This window comes from Scyliorhinus torazame, chromosome 2 (genome assembly GCF_047496885.1).
Source record: "Scyliorhinus torazame isolate Kashiwa2021f chromosome 2, sScyTor2.1, whole genome shotgun sequence".
Lineage (NCBI taxonomy): Eukaryota > Metazoa > Chordata > Chondrichthyes > Carcharhiniformes > Scyliorhinidae > Scyliorhinus > Scyliorhinus torazame.
In genome coordinates, this window is record NC_092708.1 from 131,995,590 (window position 1) to 132,019,272 (window position 23,683).

At 49.2% G+C, this 23,683-nt stretch overlaps 1 protein-coding gene across 3 annotated transcripts in view; it reads left to right on the forward strand.

Moving 5' to 3' along the window:
* Positions 1 to 23,683, forward strand: part of pjvk (pejvakin) — a 50,111-nt gene that overhangs the window by 12,490 nt on the left and 13,938 nt on the right. For 2 of the 3 annotated variants that reach the window (XM_072495055.1, XM_072495056.1), the window contains exons 2-3: positions 465 to 660; positions 16,964 to 17,105. In XM_072495055.1, coding sequence (XP_072351156.1) covers positions 465 to 660; positions 16,964 to 17,105 — 338 coding nt within the window. The remainder of the gene's footprint in view (positions 1 to 464; positions 661 to 16,963; positions 17,106 to 23,683) is intronic. The other variant, XM_072495057.1, reaches the window with a different exon arrangement.

Here is a 23,683-nt window from a genome sequence, read left to right on the forward strand (position 1 = left end):
TGCTGCCCATATATACAGTATAAGACTAAGCTAGGAGCTGTCTCCATACTTGCCTATACACAAATCGCTGTCCTGTACAAGACTCCCTCTAGACTAAGGTCACGTGTCCCTTCAGTATAGGTGGTACAGTCCCACATTAACCCTTTCTATGCCAGGCCCTTATGCTACATTATAATAGGTTATATTTATGACAACATTTCAGAATGCTATCTATCTTTTACTTCAGAAACCTTACTTCTTATTCAAACTCACTGCCTTCTTCCACTTAATCAACTGGATTTCTATAAAGTGGGTTATCACAATTGGAGATTGTTCATTTAACAGGAGTAATCAGTAATCTTGTTCTGTGTTTCATAGACTGATTTGCATCAGCAAATTACAACAAAAATATATGTGAAGTTATGTTAAAAATAATACTGGTAAAGATAGCAAAATTAACCAGGCATTTGTTTCCTATTTAATAGGCATCTCCTCATATCAGCTGCTCAATTATGAAGATAAGTCAGATGTTTCCCTCAGTGGAAAACTTGGAAATCATATTATTCATGATGTTGGGTTTAACATCGATGGATCGGACTCTGTGGCAGTGAAAGCGTCATTTGGAATAGTAACAAAACATGAGGTAGAGGTTCCAATACTTCTCAGGGAGATCATTAACAGGTAATTCTGCCACTTCCCATGATTCTTTTGCGATGCTATTTTAAAGTTAACTAGTTATCAAAATATCATGAAGAAAGCTTAAATAAATACACATCATTGAAGCAATGAGGTCAACAATTGGGCATCATAAGTACTTAGGGACATAAATTGAATAGCTGCTGAAAATGGTGCTTGGGAACTATGATGCATGATTAACCAATGCCTGTTCATTGTAATACAGGCAGCATGCCAACATCGTGCTGCATGCTAATTTTAATGATTGCTCCATGCAGCCAGTGCAACGGTTCAACAAGGTAGCTCACTTCCACTTCTCAAGGGCAATTAGGGATGGGCAACAAATGCTGGCCTAGCCAGGAAAGCCCACATCCCATAAAAATGATAGAAAAAAACTTTGCTGTTATTTGGCTGCATGCATTAGCCTGGGGCTCTGAATCATGACTTTCAAGCATCACTTCCACTAATCTGCACTGCTTTAAGTGGTGATGCATTGTGCTAGCAATCATGCAGGAAGCGAATATGACATGGGAACAGTGAAGAATGGCACAACATGAGAGAACAAGTTCCAAGGTTTCTGGATCTGCAGCGGAGGCCTTGGTGGAGGTAATGGAAAGTGCCAGAGATTTCCCCTATCTTCATGGGGCTACGAGATCCTCTCAACATGCTCTTAACAAGTAGCAAGTAGTGCGATCAGATAGCCTTGGAGGTCAATACCAAGAGTCAAGCCCTGAGGATCTGGCTGCAGTGTCGCAAGATGCTCAATGACCTCACACAGATGGACAAGGTCAATTAATGCATCTTCAAATGCCATATCCTACCAACTGCACTCCTGCCTCAGATACCTTCATCAGTCATCCACCAACAATCTCCATAAATCATTTTACTCATACTTATCATTCATATTCTTCACATTATTCTCACAAATTTAGCACATCTACAAATCTCACACCCATATCTTGCAACTGGCATACACTGCCAGTTATTCAATCTTAACAGCCACATCAGACAAATAGATTGCAGACAATCACTGACACACTTACTCTCTCTTGAAGGACAATCTGGGCACACAACCAGAGGCTAGAACCAAGAACTAATTGGAGGGATGCATCTGCATGTCCTGGCCCCCATGGAGAAGACCATGCCGACCATTATTGGGACACCCAATGATGAGGTATGGGCAAGGCAGAGCTTAAAGATGATGTTGTCCTCTTATTTAATCCTCCTTCTCAATTCCCCTTCATCCCACAATTTCTTCTGGTTAACAAGTTGCAGATATTATAGCCTCTTTCTTCTCCCCTACCCTCCCGCATCACAACCTACCCTTTTTCCTGTATCCTTTCAGATGGCCAAGAACTGCAAGCTGGCCAGGCAGTGGAGGAACACGAAGATGAGAATGACGATGAAGACGTAGTACTGTCACTTGATGTCACACTCGCAGCCAGCAGCCCGGATTCTGGTGCTGTGTTTACTTTAGAGGATAAATTAGAGTTAGATTGCAATGTGGTGAGACATTCTGCATGGGTGGGGTGCAGACTGAGTGGGGGACAGGGAAGGCATTGATGCCAGCTTGCTAGAGAGTGAAGACACACACATTCTGTTGCAGAGTACTTCTGCAGCCTACAGAAGAATGCTGATGGCAATGCCCAAAGAAATACTTGGGAAATCTGCCAAAGTATCTGGTCAATGTTGAGGAGCAGGGAGGATTCTGGCACCAATTGGCACAAGGCTTTGTGCAGAACCTGGGGCCAATCCTTTTCAGCACGGAACTGGTGACCAACTCTATTCACGTAATTGTGGTCCCAAGAATGATGCAACATATAATGACCAATATGGCAGCAGCCACTTAATTTCTTCCTGCTGCAGTGGAAGCCCAGACTGCTGCCATGTACTCTCTCTTTTTTGTGATCATGGCTGTTTATTAGTTTTCATAGACTTCCAGGGTGCCACTTCAGTCCAGTATTCTGTCCTCCAACAGATTACTAGGTTAGCTGAGGCACTACATAGGAGCAGTGCTGTCAGTTCTATGGAGCATGAACGTGTTGTCCTCTCTCAGGAAGACAGGATTGTCCTCTCACTTTGTCTGTTGTCTGTCAGTCAGCCAGTCCAGACTTCTGCTGCCAAGTGGTGATAGTGCAAGCCTTTGTGGCCCAAAGCAGCTCAAGGTCAACCTGCAAGGTCATCTACAGTCTCCTCCACTGAAAGTCAGCAGCCTTCCACCAGGCATGCTGCAGCCGGTGGAGTAGGGTTGTTTAGGAGTGCTAGAATAGGCACAGGTATGCAGAATAAAGGCACCAAAGGACTGCAAGAGGGTGATTAGTTAACTTTTGTATGCAATATCTCATGGTTTAATTCATAAATTTGGGTTTGATTGTTTATTTTTGCACTGTGGGCTGATGGAGGCTGTGATGGTCAGAGACAAAAAAAAGAGTTGTCACAAATGGGACGGATAATTTGACAGACAATCAAAAGGTCAGTTGACATTGGAAAGGAATTTCTGGTCCTGGAGGGGGCAGGACTGGAAAACCCCGCCGAAGGTGTGCGACTGTTGCTGAATGGAGAATTGGGTGGCATTCATTGGTTTCCACATTCGGATGAGTTCTACATGTACAGCCCCAGCAGAAATGGACTGCATAGGTTACCTCTTCTTCCTCCTCATGCTGCTGCTCCTCAACTGCTCGAAACATAGAACATAGAACTGTACAGCACAGTACAGGCCCTTCGGCCCATGATGTTGTGCCGAACTAGTCTGAAACTAAGATAAAATCAACCTACTCCCAATCATTCTAGTGCACTCCATATGCCTATCCAATAACCGCTTGAAAGTTCCTAAAGTGCCCGACTCCACTACCATAGCTGGGAGTGCGTTCCACGCCCCAACCACTCTCTGAGTAAAGAACCTACCTCTGACATCCCTCCTATATCTTCCACCATGAACCTTAGAGTTATGCCCCCTTGTAACAGCTACATCCACCCAAGGAAAAAGTCGCTGAACGTCCACTCTATCTATCCCTCTCATCATCTTATACACCTCAATTAAGTCACCTCTCATCCTCCTCCGCTCCAATGAGAAAAGCCCTAGCTCCCTCAACCTTTCCTCATAAGACCCACCCACCAATCCAGGCAGCATCCTGGCAAATCTCCTTTGCACCCTTTCCAATGCTTCCACATCCTTCCTATAATGGGGTTCCCAGAACTGCACACAATGCTCCAAATGTGGTCTAACCAAGATCTTGTACAGTTGCAGCATAACCTCATGGCTCTTAAACTCAATCCCCCTGTTAATAAATGCTAACACACTATAGGCTTTCTTCACGGCTCTATCCACTTGGGTGGCAACTTTCAGAGATCAATGGACATGAACCCCAGGATCTCTCTGTTCCTCCACATTCTTCAGAACCCTGCCGTTAACCATATAATCCGCATTCAAATTTGTGCTACCAAAATGAATCACCTCACACTTATCAGGGTTAAACTCCATCTGCCACTTTTCAGCCCAGCTCTGCATCCTATCAATGTCTCTTGCAGCCTACAACAGCCCTCCACATTATCCACTACTCCACCAATCCTGGTGTCATCAGCAAATTTACTAACCCAACCTTCAACTCCATCATCCAACTCATTGATAAAAATCACAAATAGCAGAGGACCCAGCACTGATCCCTGTGGTACACTGCTGGTGACTGGGCTCCAGGATGAAAATTTACCATTTACCACCACCCTCTGTCTTCTATGTGATAGCCAGTTACTGATCCAATCGGCCAAATTTCCCTCTATGCCATGCCTCCTTACTTTCTGCATGAGCCGACCATGGAGCACCTTATCAAACTCCTTATTAAAATCCATGTATACGACATCAACTGCTCTACCTTCATCTATGTACTTAGTTACCTCCTCAAAGAATACAATCAAACTTGTGAGGCAAGACTTACCCCTCACAAATCCGTGCTGAGTATCCTGGATTAAGCTGTATCTTTCCAAATGATCATAAATCCTATCCCTCAGGACCCTTTCCAATAATTTACCGATGACCGAAGTGAGATTAATCGGCCTATAATTCCCAGGGTTATACCTATTCCCTTTCTTGAACAAGGGGACAACATTCACCTCTCTCCAGTCTTCTGGCACTATTCCTGTAGACAGTGAGGACATAAAGATCAAAGCCAAAGGCTCTGCAATCTCATCCCTCGCCTCCCAAAGAATCCTAGGATATATCCCATCAGGCCCAGGGGGTTATCTATCCTCAGGCTTCTCAAAATTTCTAACACATCTTCCTTCCGAACATCTACCTCCTCCAGCCTACCAGCCTGTATCGCACTATGCTCCTCAACAACATGGCCCCTCTCCTCTGTGAACACTGAAGAAAAGTATTCATTTAGGGCCTCTCCTATATCTTCAGACTCCATGCACACGTTCCCACTACTGTCCTTGACCGGCCCTTGGTCATTCTTTTATTCCTCACATAAGTGTAAAAAGCCTTGGGGTTTTCCTTTATCCGACCCACCAAGAACTTCTCATGCCCCCTCCTAGCTCTCGTAAGCCCTTTCTTGAGCTCCTTCCTAGCTACCTTGTATCCCTCAAATGCCCTAACTGAATCTTGTTTTCTCATACTTACATAAGCCCCCTTCTTCCTCTTGACAAGACATTCAACCTCTTTTGTAAACCATGGTTCCCTCACTCGACCATTTCCTCCCTGCCTGACAGGGACATACATATCAAGGACACGCAGTATTTGCTCCTTGAACAAGCTCCACATCTCAATTGTGCCTATCCCTGACAGTTCCTGTTTCCATCTTGTGGTCCCCAATTCTTGCCTAATCGCGTCGTAATTACCCTTCCTCCAGTTATAAACCTTGCTCTGCCGTATGTTCCTATCCCTCTCCATTGCTATAGTGAAAGTCGCCGAATTGTGGTCACTATCTCCAAAATGCTCTCCCACAACCAAATCTAACACTTGGCCCGGTTCATTACCCAGTACCAAATCCAATGTGGCCCCGCCTCTTGTCTGTCTCTCCACATATTGTGTGAGGAAACCCTCCTGCACACACTGGATAAAAACAGCTCCATCCAAACTATTAGAATTATAGTGGTTCCAATCAATATTTGGAAAGTTAAAGTCACCCATGACAACTACCCTGTGACTACCGCTCCTTTCCAAAATCTGCATTGCAATCTTTTCCTCCACATTTCTGTTACTGTTTGGGGGCCTATAGAAAACTCCTAACAAAGTGACCGCTCCTTTTCTATTTCTACCTTCAGCCCACACTACCTCGGTAGACAGATCCTACTCAAACTACCTTTCTGCAGCCATTATACTATCCTTGATTAACAATGCTACTCCTCCACCTCTTTACCACCTTCCCTAATCTTACTGGAACATCGAAACTCCAGAGCCTCCAACAACCATTCCTGCCCCTGTTCTATCCACGTCTCCGTAATGGCCACAACATCGTAGTCCCAGGTACCAATCCATGCTTCAAGCTCACCACTTCAAACCACATTCATACCTGCAGGTCCACTCTTGTGACCTTGGTACCCGCCTCAGTACTGCACTACCCTCAACTTCCTGAACTCCAGCAATGCTAGCTCCTGGTCTACAAATCAGTTTCCCATCCCCCTGCCAAATTAGTTTAAACCACCCCAAAGAGCCGTAGCAAATTTTCCTCACAGGTTATTGGTGCCCCTCTGGTTCAGGTGTAACCCATCCTGCTTGTACAGTTCCCACCTTGCCCAGAATGTGCTCCAATTATCCAAGTAACTGAAACCCTCCCTCCTACACCATCCCTGCAGCCACGTGTTAAACTGCATTCTCTCCCTGTTCCTTACCTCGCTAGCATGTGGCACTGGTAGCAAACCAGAGATGACAACACAGTCCGTCCTGGCTCTCAGCTTCCATCCTAGCTCCCTGAATTCCTGTTTTACATCCCCGTCCCTTTTCCTACCTATGTCGTTGGTACCGATGTGTACCATGACTTGTGGCTACTCCCCCTCCCCCTTAAGGATCCTGAAAACACGATCAGAGACGTCACGGACCTTGACACCCGGGAGGCAATACACCAACCGTGAGCCTCTATCGTTGCCACAGAACCGCCTATCTGTACCTCTAACTATAGAATCTCCAATAACTCATGCTCTCCTGCTCTCCCCCCTTCCCTTCTGAGCCACAAGGACAGACTCAGTGCCAGAGACCTGGTCACCATGGCTTACCTCTGGTAGGTCGCCCCTCCTCCCCCCAACTGTATCCAAAACGGTATACTATCTCTTTATGATGGCAAGCTTGTGCTGCATGTCATCTTCTCTACCATACACAGTAGGACTCCTTCAGAAGTGTTCAGGCAACAGAAGATTGTTTCAATATGCCAATGGCAAATTTTGTGTGACAGCATGGCGTTCATTGTATACATGTTGTGTATCTGTGCATGGGCCAAGAGCCATGTTGTCAATAAATAGCCCTTGTTTGTGCTATGTTCCAGTATATTATGAATTTTCAGACAATATTTCAAATTTTTGAACAAAAATGTTAAAATGGCCACTGCAAACCATGTGACCTTTGGCAATTTCTGCTCCAGACAAGCAAATAACTAATTGCCTATGGACTTTCACAGCCATCTTGAAAATTCACATATCCCGTTGTTTTAGGATGGAAAGTCAACAAAAGGACAATAGCATGTCGGTAAACTCTACTTTCTGGTTCACCATAGGCAAAATACACATTGAAACTCATTGTGTGTTTGACAAATGTGAATAGGTCCTCATTGACCCCCCCTGAATAGGTTCTCATTGACCCCCCCTGAATAGGTTCTCATTGACCCCCCCTGAATAGGTCCTCATTGACCCCCCTGAATAGGTCCTCATTGACCCCCCCCCCCTGAATGGGTCCTCATTGACCCCCCCCCCTGAATAGGTCCTCATTGACCCCCCCCCTGAATAGGTCCTCATTGACCCCCCCCTGAATGGGTCCTCATTGACCCCCCCTGAATAGGTCCTCATTGACCCCCCCTGAATAGGTCCTCATTGACCCCCCCTGAATAGGTCCTCATTGACCCCCCCTGAATAGGTCCTCATTGACCCCCCCTGAATAGGTCCTCATTGACCCCCCCTGAATAGGTCCTCATTGACCCCCCTGAATAGGTCCTCATTGACCCCCCATGTGCTATGACGGTCCTTCACCTGGATCCAGAATTGGTGAATTTCAAATGTGTCAAATGACAACACAGGGTATTTATCGGCCTGACCGCCTACCTTATTGGGAAAGGACTTTGTTCTTGTAACAGGTCACATGAGTGAGATAATGATATTTGTTGCCTACTTTTAAAACAACACAAATCACTTCTGAAGAGATTGATAGACTGTCAGAAATCCATTGAACCAGCTGCAGTCAACTAAGCAGCTAAAGTAATAAACAGCAATACCTTGAAAATGGGAGAAAGCTTTCACTGACCTGCTCAGACTGCAAATTTACCTGGGAATCAACCTCCTAGAAATTCAACTACAGGGTGCTGTGAATCAACAGTGCTAACCACTGTGCTGCATAACATTTTCCGTGGAAACAAGGCACCAATTAATAATAAATCCTGGATTCTAGGCTTGGGAATCCCAGGGAGCTTCAAGGATGTCAAAGTAGTAGTCACATGTAACCAAAGTTCAGCAGGATAGCTAATCAGACAAATATATGTCTGATCAAATTCCACGCAGGGAAATATGAAATGATATGCCTGGATCCCTAGTCCAGTGAAAATGGCGCGACGCCATTGACATCATGATCTGACCGCCCTGCATGCCTACAGTAGTTGTTAATTCTGTGGGTGCTGTTACCTTCTTCAAATGGTTTCCAGTATAGTTTGCCCCAGAAATGTGCATGGCTGCCAATTTAGAGTTCTAAGGGGTCTCATGGTGCTGGGGAAAAAAACAGGCAACAACAAGCCTAATTCTTTTGCCCATTATGCTTATCGGTATACTAAAAATAATAACCGTTATTATGTCACAAGTAGGCTTACAGTAACACTGCAATGAAGTTACTGTGAAAAGCCCCTAGTCATCGCACTCCGGCTCCCATTCGGGTACACTGAGGGAGAATTCAGAATGTCCAATTCACCTAACAAGCACGTCTTTGGGAACTTGTGGGAGGGAACCGGAGCACCCGGAGGAAACCCACGCAGACACAGGGAGAATGTGCAGACTCCACACAGACAGTGACTCAAGCAGGAATTGAACCTGGTATCCTGGTGCTGTGAATCAACAGTGTTAACCACTGTGCTACCGTGCTGCATTACATTTTCAGTGGAAACAAGGCACCAATTAATAATAAATTCTGGATTCTAGGCTTGGGAATCCCATGGGGCTTCAAGGATGTCAAAGTAATAGTCACATGTAACCAAATTTCAGCAGGATAGCTAATCTAACAAATATATGTCTGATCAAATTCCATGCAGGGAAATATGAAATGATATATTCTGGAAAAAAGAATAAGGAGACAAAATATACACTAAATGATAAAATATTAAAATGAATCGAGGAACAGAGAAACTTAGGGACTCAATAGAAAGTAGCAAAAGCCTGACATGTGAGATCCGTGATAATATAGATTGTATCCAATGCCTTAAACAAGGGGCGCGATTCTCCGTTCCCTCGACTAAGTGCCCACGCCGTCGTGAACGCCGTCGAGGTTCATGCGCAACGGCCCCGATCTCGACCGATTCAGGGCCCAAAAATGGGCTAAGATTGGGGCCGCGAGAAACTCAGGGGGGCGTGTCGCGAAAGCAGCGTCGTCAGCACGCCGCTTAAATGACGCGGTCGGCGCCGCGTAACTGGCGTAACTGGCGTCACCCGCACATGCGTAGTTACCGTCCTCCCCGAGGCCTCCCCGCAAGAAGATGTCGGATGGATTTTGCGGAAAACGGAGAAAAGGAGGTCCTCCTTCAGAAAGGCCGGCCCGCCGATCGGTGGGCACCGATCGCGGGCCAGACTCCTTTTGAGTCCTACCCCGGTGAAAGAACCCCCCGCGTCCCCTCACAGGCTGCCCCCCCCAGCATTCCCACGCTGTTCCCGCCGGCAGCGACCAGGTGTGGATGGCATGGCGCCGGCGGGAAGCCATCGTTTTGGGCAGGCCGCTCGGCCCATCCGGGCCGGAGAATAGCGGGTGTAGCGGAGAATCACCATTTTGGGTGACCCGGGCAATTCTCCGGCCTGCGCCGCGCAGAACTCGACGGGGCCGTTCTCGCCGCTTGGGTGAATCGTGGGAGGGCGTCGGACCGGCGTCGCGGGGAAAAATAGCGCGCCAGGAGATTCTCCCAACCGGCGCGGGAGAGGAGAATCACGCCCAAGGTGTTAATGCCAAACCTGGACGACTCATTGGTTAGGCCTTATCTATGTTCTATTTCAGGAAGACTATCAATTCATGGAAATTTACCAGGGTGATATCAAGAATGAGGCGCTTCATTTATGAGGGGAGACTCGAGAAACTGAAATTATTTTCAACTGAACAGCAAGGATCAGATTCTCCGACCTCCCGCCGGGTTGGAGAATCCCGGGGGGCGGCGTGAATCCCGCCTCGCCGCTCCGACGCCGGCTGTCGTATTATGCAGCGCCGGTTTTCAGGCGGGGGCGGGTTCACGCCACGCCGGTCGGGGACCGTTGGCAGCGGCCCACCGGCAATTTTCCGGACCCCAATGGGCCTCGTGGCCGTCGGTTTCTGGCCATGTCCCGCCGGCGTGAAATAGACATGGTCCCACATGGTGGGACCTGGCTGGTAGACCGGCTGGTGCGGTCCTCGGGGGTGCACGGGGGATCTGGCCCTGGGAGGGGGGGGGCACAGTGGCCTAGCCCGCGGTGGGGGGGGGCCCACAGTTGCCTGGCTCGCGATCGGGGCCCACCGATCTGCGGACGGGCATGTGCCGTGTGGGCACGCCTTCCTTCCACGGCAGCCTCTGTAGGGCTCCGCCTTGGCCGGTGCGGAGAAGACACCCCCCTGCGCATACGCAAGAATACGCCAGCCGGGACCTCCGGGTGCGGCTATGCAGAGCTAGGTTGCATATTCGGTAGCTCCCGCTTGGAACGGACTTTTGGGCTCTTTTACAGGGCCCCCACGGCATTTGTTTGACATTTCCCGGTGTGGGAAGAAAACTGCAGCATTCCCCTGACAGTGTCCCCCAGGAATGTTATGTCTTTTGGCTACCAGACACGGCAGAAACAGTGAAAGATTTGCTTGAGCTGCAGGAATAGACAAAGGCCTCTTCCAGCATGCAGGCGGGGGAAGGGCGAGCTTAAAGCTGCAATCTGACTCGACTCTATCAAAGGTGAATTCTAGCAGCAGAGGGAACAACTGTGAAAAGATCTACCAAGGCCATTGAAGAAGCAGGGACGAGGCTTCCGGTGGCGGCCATGGAGGAGTAGGTCGCGCATTCGGCAGCTCCCGTCTGGAACGGACTCTCGGACCTTTTTCAGAAGTTTCCATAGACTTTTTGGGGCAGACTGGTGAAGCGAACACTGCCAAAAGGATTCCCTCTCGACTGCCGGACTGTACCGGAGGTACAGCACGATTCGGCAGCTCCCGCTACCACGGACTTTCGGGCTCGTTAGAGGAGCCCCAACTGAACTTTTTTTTTTTTTTTTTGACGCAACCCGTGGGGAAGGGAAGCGAGAGGTCCCCCTCCAACTTCTATGAAACGGACCAGAAGTGTAACGGCCAATGGAGCGGCACTGGAGCAACGGGAGAAATGAGGGAAAGAAAACAAAATGGCGGCGGCCAGGGACAAAGGGGAGCTGCAGGAGTTCATCAAGTGCTGCTTCGAGGAGCAGCGCGAGGAGATGCTGGCGCCTATGCTTTCGGCAATTGAAGGACTCGGGATCACCCAGAAGGCCCACGAAGCTAAGATCCAGGAGGTACAGAAAAGAGTCAGTCAGAACGAAGACGAGCTCGTGGGCCTGGCGGTGAGAGTGGAGCAGAACGAGACGCTACCCAAGAGGTGGGCGGGAAGACTCGAAGACCTGGAGAACAGGTCAAGGAGAAAGAATCTGCGAATCCTGGGTCTCCCCGAGGGAGTGGAGGGGGCTGATGCTGGGGCATACGCGAGCACGATGCTCGATGATGGGCACGAAGGCCCCTTCGAGGCCGCTGGAGTTGGACGGGGCACATCGGGTGCTGGCGAAGAAGCCCCAGGCAAATGAGCCGCCAAGGGCGATGGTGGTGAGGTTTCACCGGTTCACGGACAGAGAGTGGGTCCTGAGATGGGCCAAGAAGGAGCGGAGCAGTAAGTGGGACAATGCAGAGATCCGAATATACCCGGACTGGAGCACGGAGGTTGCAAAGCGGAGAGCGGGTTTCAACCGGGCCAAAGCGGCGTTGTACCGGAAAGAAGAGAAATTCGGAATGCTGCAGCCAGTGCGACTGTGGGTCACATACACGGGCCAACACTATTACTTCGAAACGCCTGAAGAGGCGTGGACCTTTGAACAAGCCGAAAAGTTGGACTCTAACTGAGGGTTTGTGAGGGTGGGGGTGATGTTTGGGGGTTTGATGTGTGATGGTTGTTGTATATAGGGGGTCAGTCACACGCAGGAAATGTTACATGGGCTGGGGGAGAGAAGAGGTGGTCGGGACGGGGGTCCCCCCTCTGGGGGACTGGAGGGTGAGGGAGGCGTGGACACGGGACTGGCCCAGAAAAGGAGATGGCTAGTTGGCAGGGAGTGGGGGGTGGGGGGGTGAGAGCCCCTCCAATCCGGCTGATAACGTGGAATGTGAGGGGCCTGAATGGGCCGGTGAAGAGGGCTCGAGTGTTCGCGCACTTAAAGGGACTGAAGGCGGATGTGGCCATGCTCCAAGAGGCACACCTGAAGGTGGCAGACCAGGTCAGGCTAAGAAAGGGATGAGTAGGACAGGTATTCCACTCGGGACTGGACGCGAAGAACAGAGGGGTGGCAATATTGGTGGGAAAGCGGGTGTCATTTGAGGCCAAGACTATTGTAGCGGACAATGGAGGGCAATGTGTAATGGTGAGCAGTAGGCTGCAAGGGACGTGGGTGGTGTTGGTAAACGTATACGCCCCGAACTGGGATGATGCAGGATTCATGAAGCGCATGTTGGGGCGCATTCCAGACCTGGAGATAGGAGGCTTGATAATGGGAGGGGACTTCAATACAGTGTTGGACCGCTCCAAATCAAGGACTGGAAAGAGGCCGGCGGCGGCCAAGGTACTTAGGGGTTTATGGATCAGATGGGGGGAGTGGACCCATGGCTGTTTGCAAGACCGCAGGCCAGGGAATTTTCTTCTTTCTTCCATGTACACAAAGCCTACTCCCGGATAGATTTCTTTGTTCTGGGTAGGGCGCTCATCCCGAGGGTGGAGGGGACGGAGTATTCGGCTATAGCCGTTTCGGTCCATGCCCCGCACTGGGTGGAACTAGAGCTGGGAGAGGAGAGGGACCAACGCCCGTTGTGGCGGATGGATGTGGGACTGCTGGCGGACAAGGTGGTGTGTGGGAAGGTGAGGGGGTGTATCGAAAGGTACTTGGAGGCCAACGACAACGGGGAGGTGCGGGTGGGGGTGGTATGGGAGGCGTTGAAGGCGGTGATCAGGGGAGAGCTAATTTCCATTAGGGCTCATAGGGAGAAGACAGAGGGTATGGAAAGGGAGAGGTTAGTGGGGGAGATTTTGAGAGTGGACAGAAGATACGCAGAGGCCCCGGAGGAAAGATTACTTGGGGAAAGACGACGGCTCCAGACGGAGTTTGACCTGTTGACCACGGGGAAGGCGGAGGCACAGTGGAGGAAAGCGCAGGGGGCGACCTACGAGTATGGGGAAAAGGCTAGTCGGATGCTGGCACACCAGCTCCGTAAGAGGATGGCAGCGAGGGAAATAGGGGGAGTCAAAGATGGAAGGGGAGCCACGGTTCGGAGTGCGACGAAAATAAACGAGGTATTCAAGGCCTTTTATGAAGAGCTGTACAGAACCCAGCCCCCAGCGGGGGAAGAGGGGATGAGATGATTCCTAGATCAGCTGAGATTCCCGAGGGTGGAGGAGCAAGAGGTGGCTGGTTTGGGAGCACCAATTGGGTTGGAGGAGCTGAGCAAGGGTTTGGGGAGTATGCAGGCGGGGAAGGCCCCGGGACCGGACGGATTCCCGGTGGAGTTCTACAGGAAGTACGCAGACCTGTTGGCCCCGCTACTGGTGAGGACCTTTAATGAGGCAAGAGAGGAGGGGACCCTGCCCCCGACAATGTCGGAAGCGACAATTTCTTTGATCCTAAAGTGGGACAAGGACCCACTGCAATGTGGATCGTACAGGCCGATCTCGCTCCTCAATGTGGATGCAAAGTTGCTGGCAAAAGTGCTGGCCACGAGGATCGAGGACTGTGTCCCGGGGGTAATCCACGAGGACCAGACGGGATTTGTAAAGGGCAGGCAACTAAACACCAATGTGCGGCGGCTCTTAAACGTGATAATGATGCCATCGGAGGAGGGAGAGGCGGAGATAGTGGCAGCTATGGACGCGGAGAAGGCCTTTGACCGAGTAGAGTGGGAGTACCTCTGGGAGGTGCTGCGTAGGTATGGGTTCGGGGTCGGGTTTATCAATTGGGTTAAGCTCCTTTACAGAGCCCCGGTGGCGAGTGTAGTGATGAACCGACGAAGATCGGAGTACTTTCGACTGTACCGAGGGACGAGGCAGGGGTGCCCCCTGTCCCCCCTGTTGTTCGCATTGGCGATCGAACCATTGACCATGTCATTGAGGGAGTCTAATAAATGGAGGGGGGTGGTCCGAAGGGGAGAAGAGCATCGGGTGTCGCTATATGCGGATGACCTGTTGCTGTACGTGGCGGATCCAATGGAGGGGATGGTGGAGGTCATGCAGACTCTAAGGGAGTTTGGGGAGTTTTCGGGCTATAAGCTCAATGTAGGGAAGAGTGAGCTCTTTGTATTACAGGCGGGGGACCAAGAAAGAAGGATAGGGGACCTACCGCTGAGGAGGGCGGAGGGGAGCTTTAGGCATCTGGGGATCCAGATAGCCAGGAGTTGGGGGACCCTACATAAACTGAATCTGACGAGGTTGGTGGAGCAAATGGAGGAGGATTTCAAAGGATGGGACATGTTACCGCTCTCGCTGGCGGGTAGAGTGCAGTCGGTCAAAATGGTGGTCCTTCCGAGGTTTCTGTTTGTGTTTCAGTGCCTTCCCATCGTGATCACTGAGGCCTTTTTTAAGAGAGTAGGCAGGAGTATTATGGGGTTTGTGTGGGCGAATAAGACCCCGAGAGTAACGAGAGGGTTCCTGGAACGCAGTAGGGACCGAGGAGGGATGGCGCTGCCAAACCTGGGGAGCTACTACTGGGCAGCAAATGTGGCGATGATCCGCAAGTGGGTTATGGAGGGAGAAGGGGCGGCATGGAAGAGGATGGAGATGACGTCCTGTAAAGGAACGAGCCTGGGGGCATTGGTGACCGCACCGCTGCCGCTCTCGCCGACAAAATATACCACGAGCCTGGTGGTGGCGGCAACGCTAAGGATCTGGGGCCAGTGGAGACGGCACCGGTGTGCAATGGGAGCATCAGTGTGGTCCCCGATCAGGGGTAACCACCGGTTTGTCCCGGGGAAGATGGACGGGGGGGTTCCAGAGCTGGCATCGGGCGGGGATTGGAAGAATGGGGGAGCTGTTCATCGACGGGACGTTTGCGAGCCTAGGGGCACTGGAGGAGAAGTTTGAGTTACCCCCGGGAAATGCCTTTAGATATATGCAGGTGAGGGTTTTTGTGAGGCGACAGGTGAGGGAATTCCCGTTGCTCCCGGCACAAGAAGTTCAAGATAGGGTGATCTCGGGTGTTTGGGTCGAGGAGGGCAAGGTGTCGGAAATACACCAGGAGTTGAAAAAAGAGGGGGAAGCGCTGGTAGAAGTGTTGAAGGGTAAATGGGAGGAGGAGCTGGGGGAGGAGATCGAGGAAGGTCTGTGGGCTGATGCCCTAGGTAGGGTTAATTCCTCCTCCTCGTGTGCCAGGCTCAGCCTGATACAATTTAAGGTGGTCCACAGAGCGCACTTGACGGGGGCGAGGTTGAGTAGGTTCTTTGGGGTAGAGGACAGATGTGGAAGGTGCTCAGGGAGCCCGGCGAACCATGTCCATATGTTTTGGTCATGCCCGGCACTGGAGGGGTTCTGGAGAGGAGTGGCGGGAGCAATATCTCAGGTGGTGAAAGTCCGGGTCAAGCCAAGCTGGGGGCTAGCAATATTTGGAGTAGTGGACGAACCGGGAGTGCAGGAGGCGAAAGAGGCCGGCATTCTGGCCTTTGCGTCCCTAGTAGCCCGGCGAAGGATCTTGCTAATGTGGAAGGAGGCGAAGCCCCCCAGCCTGGAGGCCTGGATAAATGATATGGCTGGGTACATAAAGTTGGAGAGGATTAAGTTCGCCTTGAGAGGGTCTGCGCAGGGGTTCTACAGGCGGTGGCAACCGTTCCTAGACTATCTCGCGGAGCGGTAGAGGAAGGTCGGTCAGCAGCAGCAGCAACCTTGGGGGGGCGGGACGTCCTGGGGGGGGGGGGGAGACTGCCTGGGAGGGTGGATGAGCAAGAGATAACATGAAGGGTTGGGGAAACTGGCACGTACAGGTGAGGGCCAGTGTACAAAGCTGTGTAAATATATCATTTTGCCATGTATATATCTTGCTCTGCGCGATTTCTCGTTTTATTTGTTACGGGGGGGGGGGGGGGGCGGGGGGGTGGTTATTGTTTGTAAGGGAGAAAAATTGTGTTAAAAAACTTTAATAAATATATTTTTTTTTAAAAGAATACGCCGGCCAGTCTGTGCATGCGCGGAACCATGCCGGTGGTTCTGCGCATGCACCAACTCATGCCGGCCCTTCACCGCCAGTTGGCGCAGCGCCAACCCCTCCGGCGTCGGGGTAGTCCCCGGAAGTGCGGAGGATCGCTGGAGTGGTTCACGCCATTTTTGTACACCGGCGTCGGGCCATCGGGGGATTCGGGAGAATCCCGCCCCAGGATTGGATCTGATATAACTATTCAAAATGATGAAGGTGAATAGGGAAAAATTACTCCTACTTTCTCGTGAATCAAAATTGGATGCCATCTGTCCACTAAAAGAACAAAGCGAGGGACTGGAAGATATTTATTACAGAGGGCTATTTATAAATTACTTAAAGAATGCCATTTATCTTTCATTATCGAGATTGTATTTCTTATTTAAATTCATGGGTATGGAGAACGGGTGAAGAAATGGGACTAACTCAGAGCCATCGCAGGCACAAAGGGAAGTTCTGTAGAATTCTGTGATTTTGGATTCTCTTCCTCTTCCTCCATTTGATATCCCCTCAGAAAGATTGATGTGGAACATTGTCTCGTTCGCCAGATGAAAGAAAGTCGGCGTGCAGTGTTGTGTGTTGTAATGGAAAGTATACGCACAACTCGACAATGCTCACTCACTGTGCATGCAGGCATGAGAGGAAAAACAATGCGAGTAAGTCTCCGCATATTTCAATTCCATTATAGTTAATGATGTGGTTGGTACAAAAATGTAATTACATAGAATTAATTCATTTTGCATAATTCCAGTTACATCCCCAAACCTTATTTTTTTATGTTGCTTTTGGTTCGCAGATGAAATACGCAATAACAAAGAGAGAATTTAAGAAACAGGTAGTTATTTGTGAGGTAGATACCTAACATAGTACATTGAATACTTATGTATGATCTCTGTAGACGCTGTTGATTTTTCAAAAGAAATTTGAACTTCCAGTGAATAGCTGAATGGATGATACAATGGGATTTCATGTTCCAATATTTGTACTGTAAAATAAAAACTAAAAGCACTATTTTTGTATGCAACAATACCTTAAACTATGGTACTGAGCACTCCCTTTCACTTTAACACAACCGAATAAAAAACTTCACAGATATAGAATTTCATAGAATCCCGACAGTGCACCCTACCTACTCCCAACCCACCGCCCTATCCCCGTAACCGCACCTAACCTTTGGACACTTAGGGGCAATTTAGCATGGCCAATCCACCTAACCTGCATATCTTTGGGCTGTGGGAGAAAACCGGAGCACCTGGAGGAAAACCACACAGACACGGGGAGAATATACAAACTCCACACAGATAGTCACCTGAAGTTGGAATCAAACCCGAGTCCCAGGTACTTAGAAAGCAGAACCTAAAAAGTAATAATCTCTGGATTACTACCTGAGCCATGAGCTAATTGTAACAAGATCAGTAAGATTAAAGAGGTAAATGCGTAGCTTAAAGATCAGTGTGGGAAAAATGAATTTGAATTAATGTGACATTGGTACCAGTACTGCAGAAGGGGAGAGTTGTTCTGGTGGGATAGCTCCACCTGAATAATGCTGGGACCAGAGCCCTGGTGAATCACCAAACTAGGGCTGTAGATAGGGCTTTAAACTAAATATTGGGCGGGGGGTGTCCAGTTGGATGGAAAATTAGGAAATCAAAGTTAAAGGAGAAGGTAGGAGTGCAGGTTAGTGTTGAGGCTGATTGTTACAATAAAATAAAAGGAAGGGACAGAACATGTGAACGTCATATTGCACCAACGAATCATACAAGAGTATGGAAATTTGATAATAGAACAAAATTAAAGGGTTTGTCTGAATGCACAAAGCATTTCTTTTTAAAAATTCATTCTTTTTACTTGTCCACAGCGTGTGCATGTCATCACGCTCGTGACATCACAATCAAAATGGGGCTTTTCACAGTAACTTCACTGAAGCCTACTCGTGACAATCAGCGACTTTTCATTTTTCAAATGGCCACCAGTTTTCTTTGCTGCGACACAGCATTAATGGCGTCAGCCACCTTTATCGATTTTGCGCTCTTTTCCTTAGCCACAAATTTAGCATATTCGATCAATGCCTGTACTCTGGCCTTACACATATCTATAGCGTCTTCAATCAGAAACACCGGTCTTCTGAATTTTTCTCGCGCACCCGTTCTCCGTTTATTCCGAACACAACGGAATAAACGGGCAGCACGGTAGCACAAGTGATTAGCACTGTGGCTTCACAGCGCCAGGGTCCCAGGTTCGATTCCCTGCTGGGTCACTGTCTGTGCGGAGTCTGCACGTTCTCCTTGTGTTTGCGTGGGTTTCCCCCGGGTGCTCCGGTTTCCTCCCACAGTCCAAAGACGTGCGGGTTAGGTGGACTGGCCATGGTAAATTGCCCTTAGTGACCACAAAAGGTTAGGAGGGGTTACTGGGTTACTGGGATAGGGTGGAAGTGAGGGCTTAAGTGGGTCGGTGCAGACTCGATGGGCAGAATGGCCTCCTTCTGCACTGTATGTTCTATGTCTATGTCTAACTTTATCTTGCAGCACAGACTCGGAGCCTGAGGCAAAATTACCGGACTGCGCTCGGAGCTTAAGATCTGTGAATTCTGAATCTACAAACTCTCCTCTGTACTGCAGCTGTTTGTTTAACATGTAGCGTTCGTAGAATATTTTCACAATCGGACATCTTTGTAACACCATGCTGTATTTACGTTTTTTCTCATCTGCACTGAATTCAAATGATTTGAATAACTCTAATGCTTGTGGTCCAGCCAAGTTTAGTAGGAGAGCTATCTTACGTTGGTCTGATGCATTTTCTAGCGCGGAGGCAGAAATAACGACTGTGAACTGTTGCTTAAAGAAAGCCCAGTTCTGGCATAGTTACTCTGTGTTTTGAAGTGGTCAGGTTTCATGAGACCTTCCATCTTCTGATTAGTCTTTACTGTAGATTTTTTCTGAGTTGCAGCTACTGGATTGCTTTCTTCAATCTCCAATGCTATTCTAAACTAATCTAATTACTATGTCTTTCAATGAATAGACTCCTGGTACCATGTGGTGTTCTTTGTATTTAGGATGGTTTACGTAGTGTTCCACAAAGACCACGGTATAACTTTTACTTAAACAAAACTATGTTTTTATTTACACTACTAAATTGGGTTTCGACAGTTAGTCCTTTAGAGTACTCATCTACTGCTAATCTCACTACTGGTATAAACTATAATCTTACCTACTCACACTAACTGCTCTTATGACCTTCACTAACTGTCTCCTGCTTACACTCCTCCCCTAAGGTCTAGCATCATTGCTTTACATGGTAGTATCCGCAGCTCCCTCTAGTGGCTATTCATGATACTACATTAACCCTTGTAATGCTGATAAGTATGATAATACCACACCATGGATATTTAAGAACCAGGGGAGAGGGAGTTCTCCTTCTTCTCGCACATGTACAAAGTATATTCCAGAATTAATATTTTTGTGGTGAGCCGAGAGGTGTTGGGGGCGGCGTAGGCGGGTATCGTGATCTCTGACCATGGGCTGTTTTGGCTGGAGTTTCAACTTAGCGCAAGGTGGAAACAGAGGCTGGATATAGGCTAGACTCGGGGCTGCTAGTGAACAGGGGGTTCTGCGCTAAGGTGCGGTTGGTGATTAAGGACTACGTGGAGCTGAACCAAAATGGGGAGGTACCGTCGGCAACATTCTGGGAGGCATTGAAGGCGGTGGTTCAGGGGGAGATTATCTCATTCAAGACGCACGGAGATAAGAGGAGGAGAGATGAGTATGGACGATTATTGAATAAGGTAGTCGAGATGGACAGGGAATATTCCAGGGACCCCACCATGGAGGGATTGGCAAAGAGAAAGAAGTTACAAGGGCAGTTAGACAGGCTGATGATGGGAAAGGCTGTTGGGCAGCTACAAAGGGAGAGGGGTGTGCAGTATAAATATGGAGAGAGGGTGAGCTGCATGCTAGCCCATCAGCTACGGAGGCAGGCCGCGTCCAGAGAAATAATGAGAGTACGGACAGGGAAGGGGGTGGTAGTGTTGGAGCTGGGAGAATAAATGAGGCATTCAGGGTGTATTATGAGAAATTGTATGGGGCCAATCTAGGGGGGTGAGGAAGGGGATATGGGGCGGTTTTTGGAGGGGCTGGAATTCCCTTGGCTGGATACGGAGAGGTGGCAGGTGCTGGAGGAGCTATTAGGGTTGAGAGAGGTGATGGAAAGCATAAAAGGAATGAAGTCGGGGAAGGCCCCGCGGCTAGAAGGCTACCCGGTGGAGTTCTATAAGGGGTTTGTGAAGGTGTTGGCATCACATTTTCTGGCGATGTTTAGGGAGGTACTGGAGAAGGGGGTGCTACCAGAGACACTGACCCAGGTGTTGATTACGCTAATCCTGAAGAAGGGGAATGACCTGTTGGAGTGTGGGTCATACAGGCTCATTTCACTGCTAAACACGGATGTGAAAATGTTGGCCTTTAATGGCGGGAGGATGGAAAGATGCATTCCCGGGGTGGTCGCAGAGGACCAAACGGGTTTCGTAAAGGGCAGGCAGCTTTCCAGTAACATCAGGCGGTTATTAAACATGATGACCCGGTCGAACGGGCGGGTGCCGGAGATGGTGGTCTCCATGGACTGAGAAGGCTTTAGACAGGGTGGAGTGGTGGTACCTGTTTGAGATTCTGGGAAAGTTTGGGTTTGGCCCGAAGTTTCTGGCATGGGTACGTCTGTTTTATGTGGCCCCAGTGGCAAGTGTACGAACAAATGAGATGAGTTCACGGAGCTTTGGGTTGCATAGGGGAATGAAGGGTGTCCGGTGACACTACTGTTGTTAGTGCTGGCGATAAAGCCCTTGGCTATAACCCTTAGAGGGGATAGTGAGGGGGAGTAAGGACCACTGGGTGCCGCTGTACACAGAAAACCTGCTGCTGTTCGTGTTGGACCCTTTGGAGAGTATGGGGCGAATTACAGACATACGAGAGAGGTTCAGGGCTTTTGTGGGCTAAGTTGAATGTCGGAAAGAGTGAGGTGTTTCCAGTGAATGCGGCAGGTCGAGGTGCCAATCTTGGAGTGTTGCCATTTAAGGTAGCCAGGGACAGGTTCAGGTATTTGGATGTTCAGGTGATGGGGGAGTGGTCGATGATGTAGAAGTGGAACCTGACAATGTCAGTGAAGGAAATTAGAGGTGACTTTAGGAGATGGGATACGTTACACTGGACATTGGTAGGGAGGATCCAGGTTGGAAAAATGAACGTTCTGCCAAAGTTCCTGTTTGTATTCCAGACCCCCCCAATCTTCATCCCAAAGGCCTTTTTCCGGAAACTGGATGCAGCGATTTTGGAGTATATATGGACGCGGAAGGTACCTAGGGTGAAAAGGGCCCTATTACAGAGGCAGAGGCAGAAAGGGTGCTACCAAACCTGTTGCATTAGTATTGGGCGGTGAATGCCAAAAAGGTGAAGTGGTGGTAGGAAGGAGAGGAGTTAGAGTGGATTAGGAAGGAGGAGTCCTGTAGAGGGTTCAGCCTGAGGGCCATGGTGACGGCATAGCTTCCGCTGGCACCGAGGAGGTACACAGAGAGCCCGGTCGTACAGTCCACGATTAGGGTGTGGAACCAATTGAGGAGACACTTTAGGGTCTAGGGGATGTCGATAAAACCACTTTTGTGAGAACCACGGGTTTAAGCCGGAGAGACGGATGACATGTATAGGAGGTGGAGAGAGACGGGGTTGGTGTGGGTGAGCGATATATACCTGGAGGAGAGGTCTGCAAGTCTGAAAGAGCTGCGGGAGAGGGTCCAGCTGCCAAAGGGAAGTGAATTCAGGGATATGGATGGCACGGTAGCACAGTGGTTAGCACTATTGCTTCACTACGCCAGGGACACAGGTTCTATTCCTGGCTTGGGTCACTGTCTGTGTGGAGTCTGCACGTTCTCCCCGTGTCTGCGCGGGTTTCCTCCGGGTGTTCCGGTTTCCTCCCACAATACCCAAAAAACGTGCTCATTAGGTGAATTGGACATTCTGAATTCTCCTTCAGTGTACCTGAACAGGCGCCGGAATGTGGTGACTAGGGGATTTACATTAATAAAGATTATTAAAACGTGAGGGACTTTGTGCGGAAGGAATGGAGAGGGTTTCCCAGCTGCTGGAGTATACCCTTTTGGAGCGGTTGCTGCTCCCAGATGTGGAGGGGGAGTGCAGGATTGGTGATATATACGGTTGGCTGGGATAGCAGGGGGATGCGCAGGTGGTGAGGATCAAGAACAAATAGGAGAAGGAGCTGGGAGGTTGATAGGATAGGGAGTGTGGAGTGAGGCAATGCGCAGGATGAATTTGACCTCCTCGGCCGAGGATAAATGGGTTCTTCCAGGCGGGTGCAGATGAGTGTTAGAAGTGTAGGCGAGGACAGCAAACCATGCTCATATGTTTTGAGGCTGCGAGAAGTTAAAGAAATACAGGGAGGGGGTGTTCGGAACACAATCAAAGATTATGGGAGAGGAGGCTGGGCTGGACACCATGGTGGCGTTTTTTTGGGTATTGGAAATGCCAGAGCTGATGGAGGGGAGGTGTGTGTGTGTGTGGGGGGGGGGGGGGGGCAGATGCTGTGGCCTTCGCCTATCTTGTTGCCCGGCAAAGGATTCTTTTGCAATGGTGGTTGACAACATCACCGGGGGTGGCAGCCTGGCTGGAGGACTTGTGCGACTTTCACCGGCTGGAAAAGATCAAGTTTGAACTGAGGGGATAAACGCAGGGCTTTGAGACGCGGTGGGGACTGTTCATGACCATGTTTGAGGAATTGTTCATCGTGGGGGGGATGAAAAGGGGAAAAAACTTGCACAAACTATGAACTGTGGGATGTGGGTAATGGTTTTTGATTTATGTCTTTGTACTTTTGAATATGTTTGGAATAAAGCACATTAAAATAAATAAATAAAGGAGAGGGGAGTGAAATGTCTGGCACTTGCATTGGGAGGATGTGAGAAAGGTAGATTAGACAACATACTGTGTGTAGTTATGAATTGCCCAATTAATTCATTGCTGATTTTTAATTATGTTTCATGTTTTAATTTATTACAGTGTAATGGTATCATGAATGCTTGTATTAAAACTTATTGATGCTGGTTTTCACCTCCAATTCCAAGTCTGTTCTAATTTGACTTGTGTTGCTACAACACTTATCCGAACCACAAGTATAAATAGCATTCAGATTTTTCTTTTTAATCTGGTTTGGTGCTAAGGAACCATTTTCTGTGGAC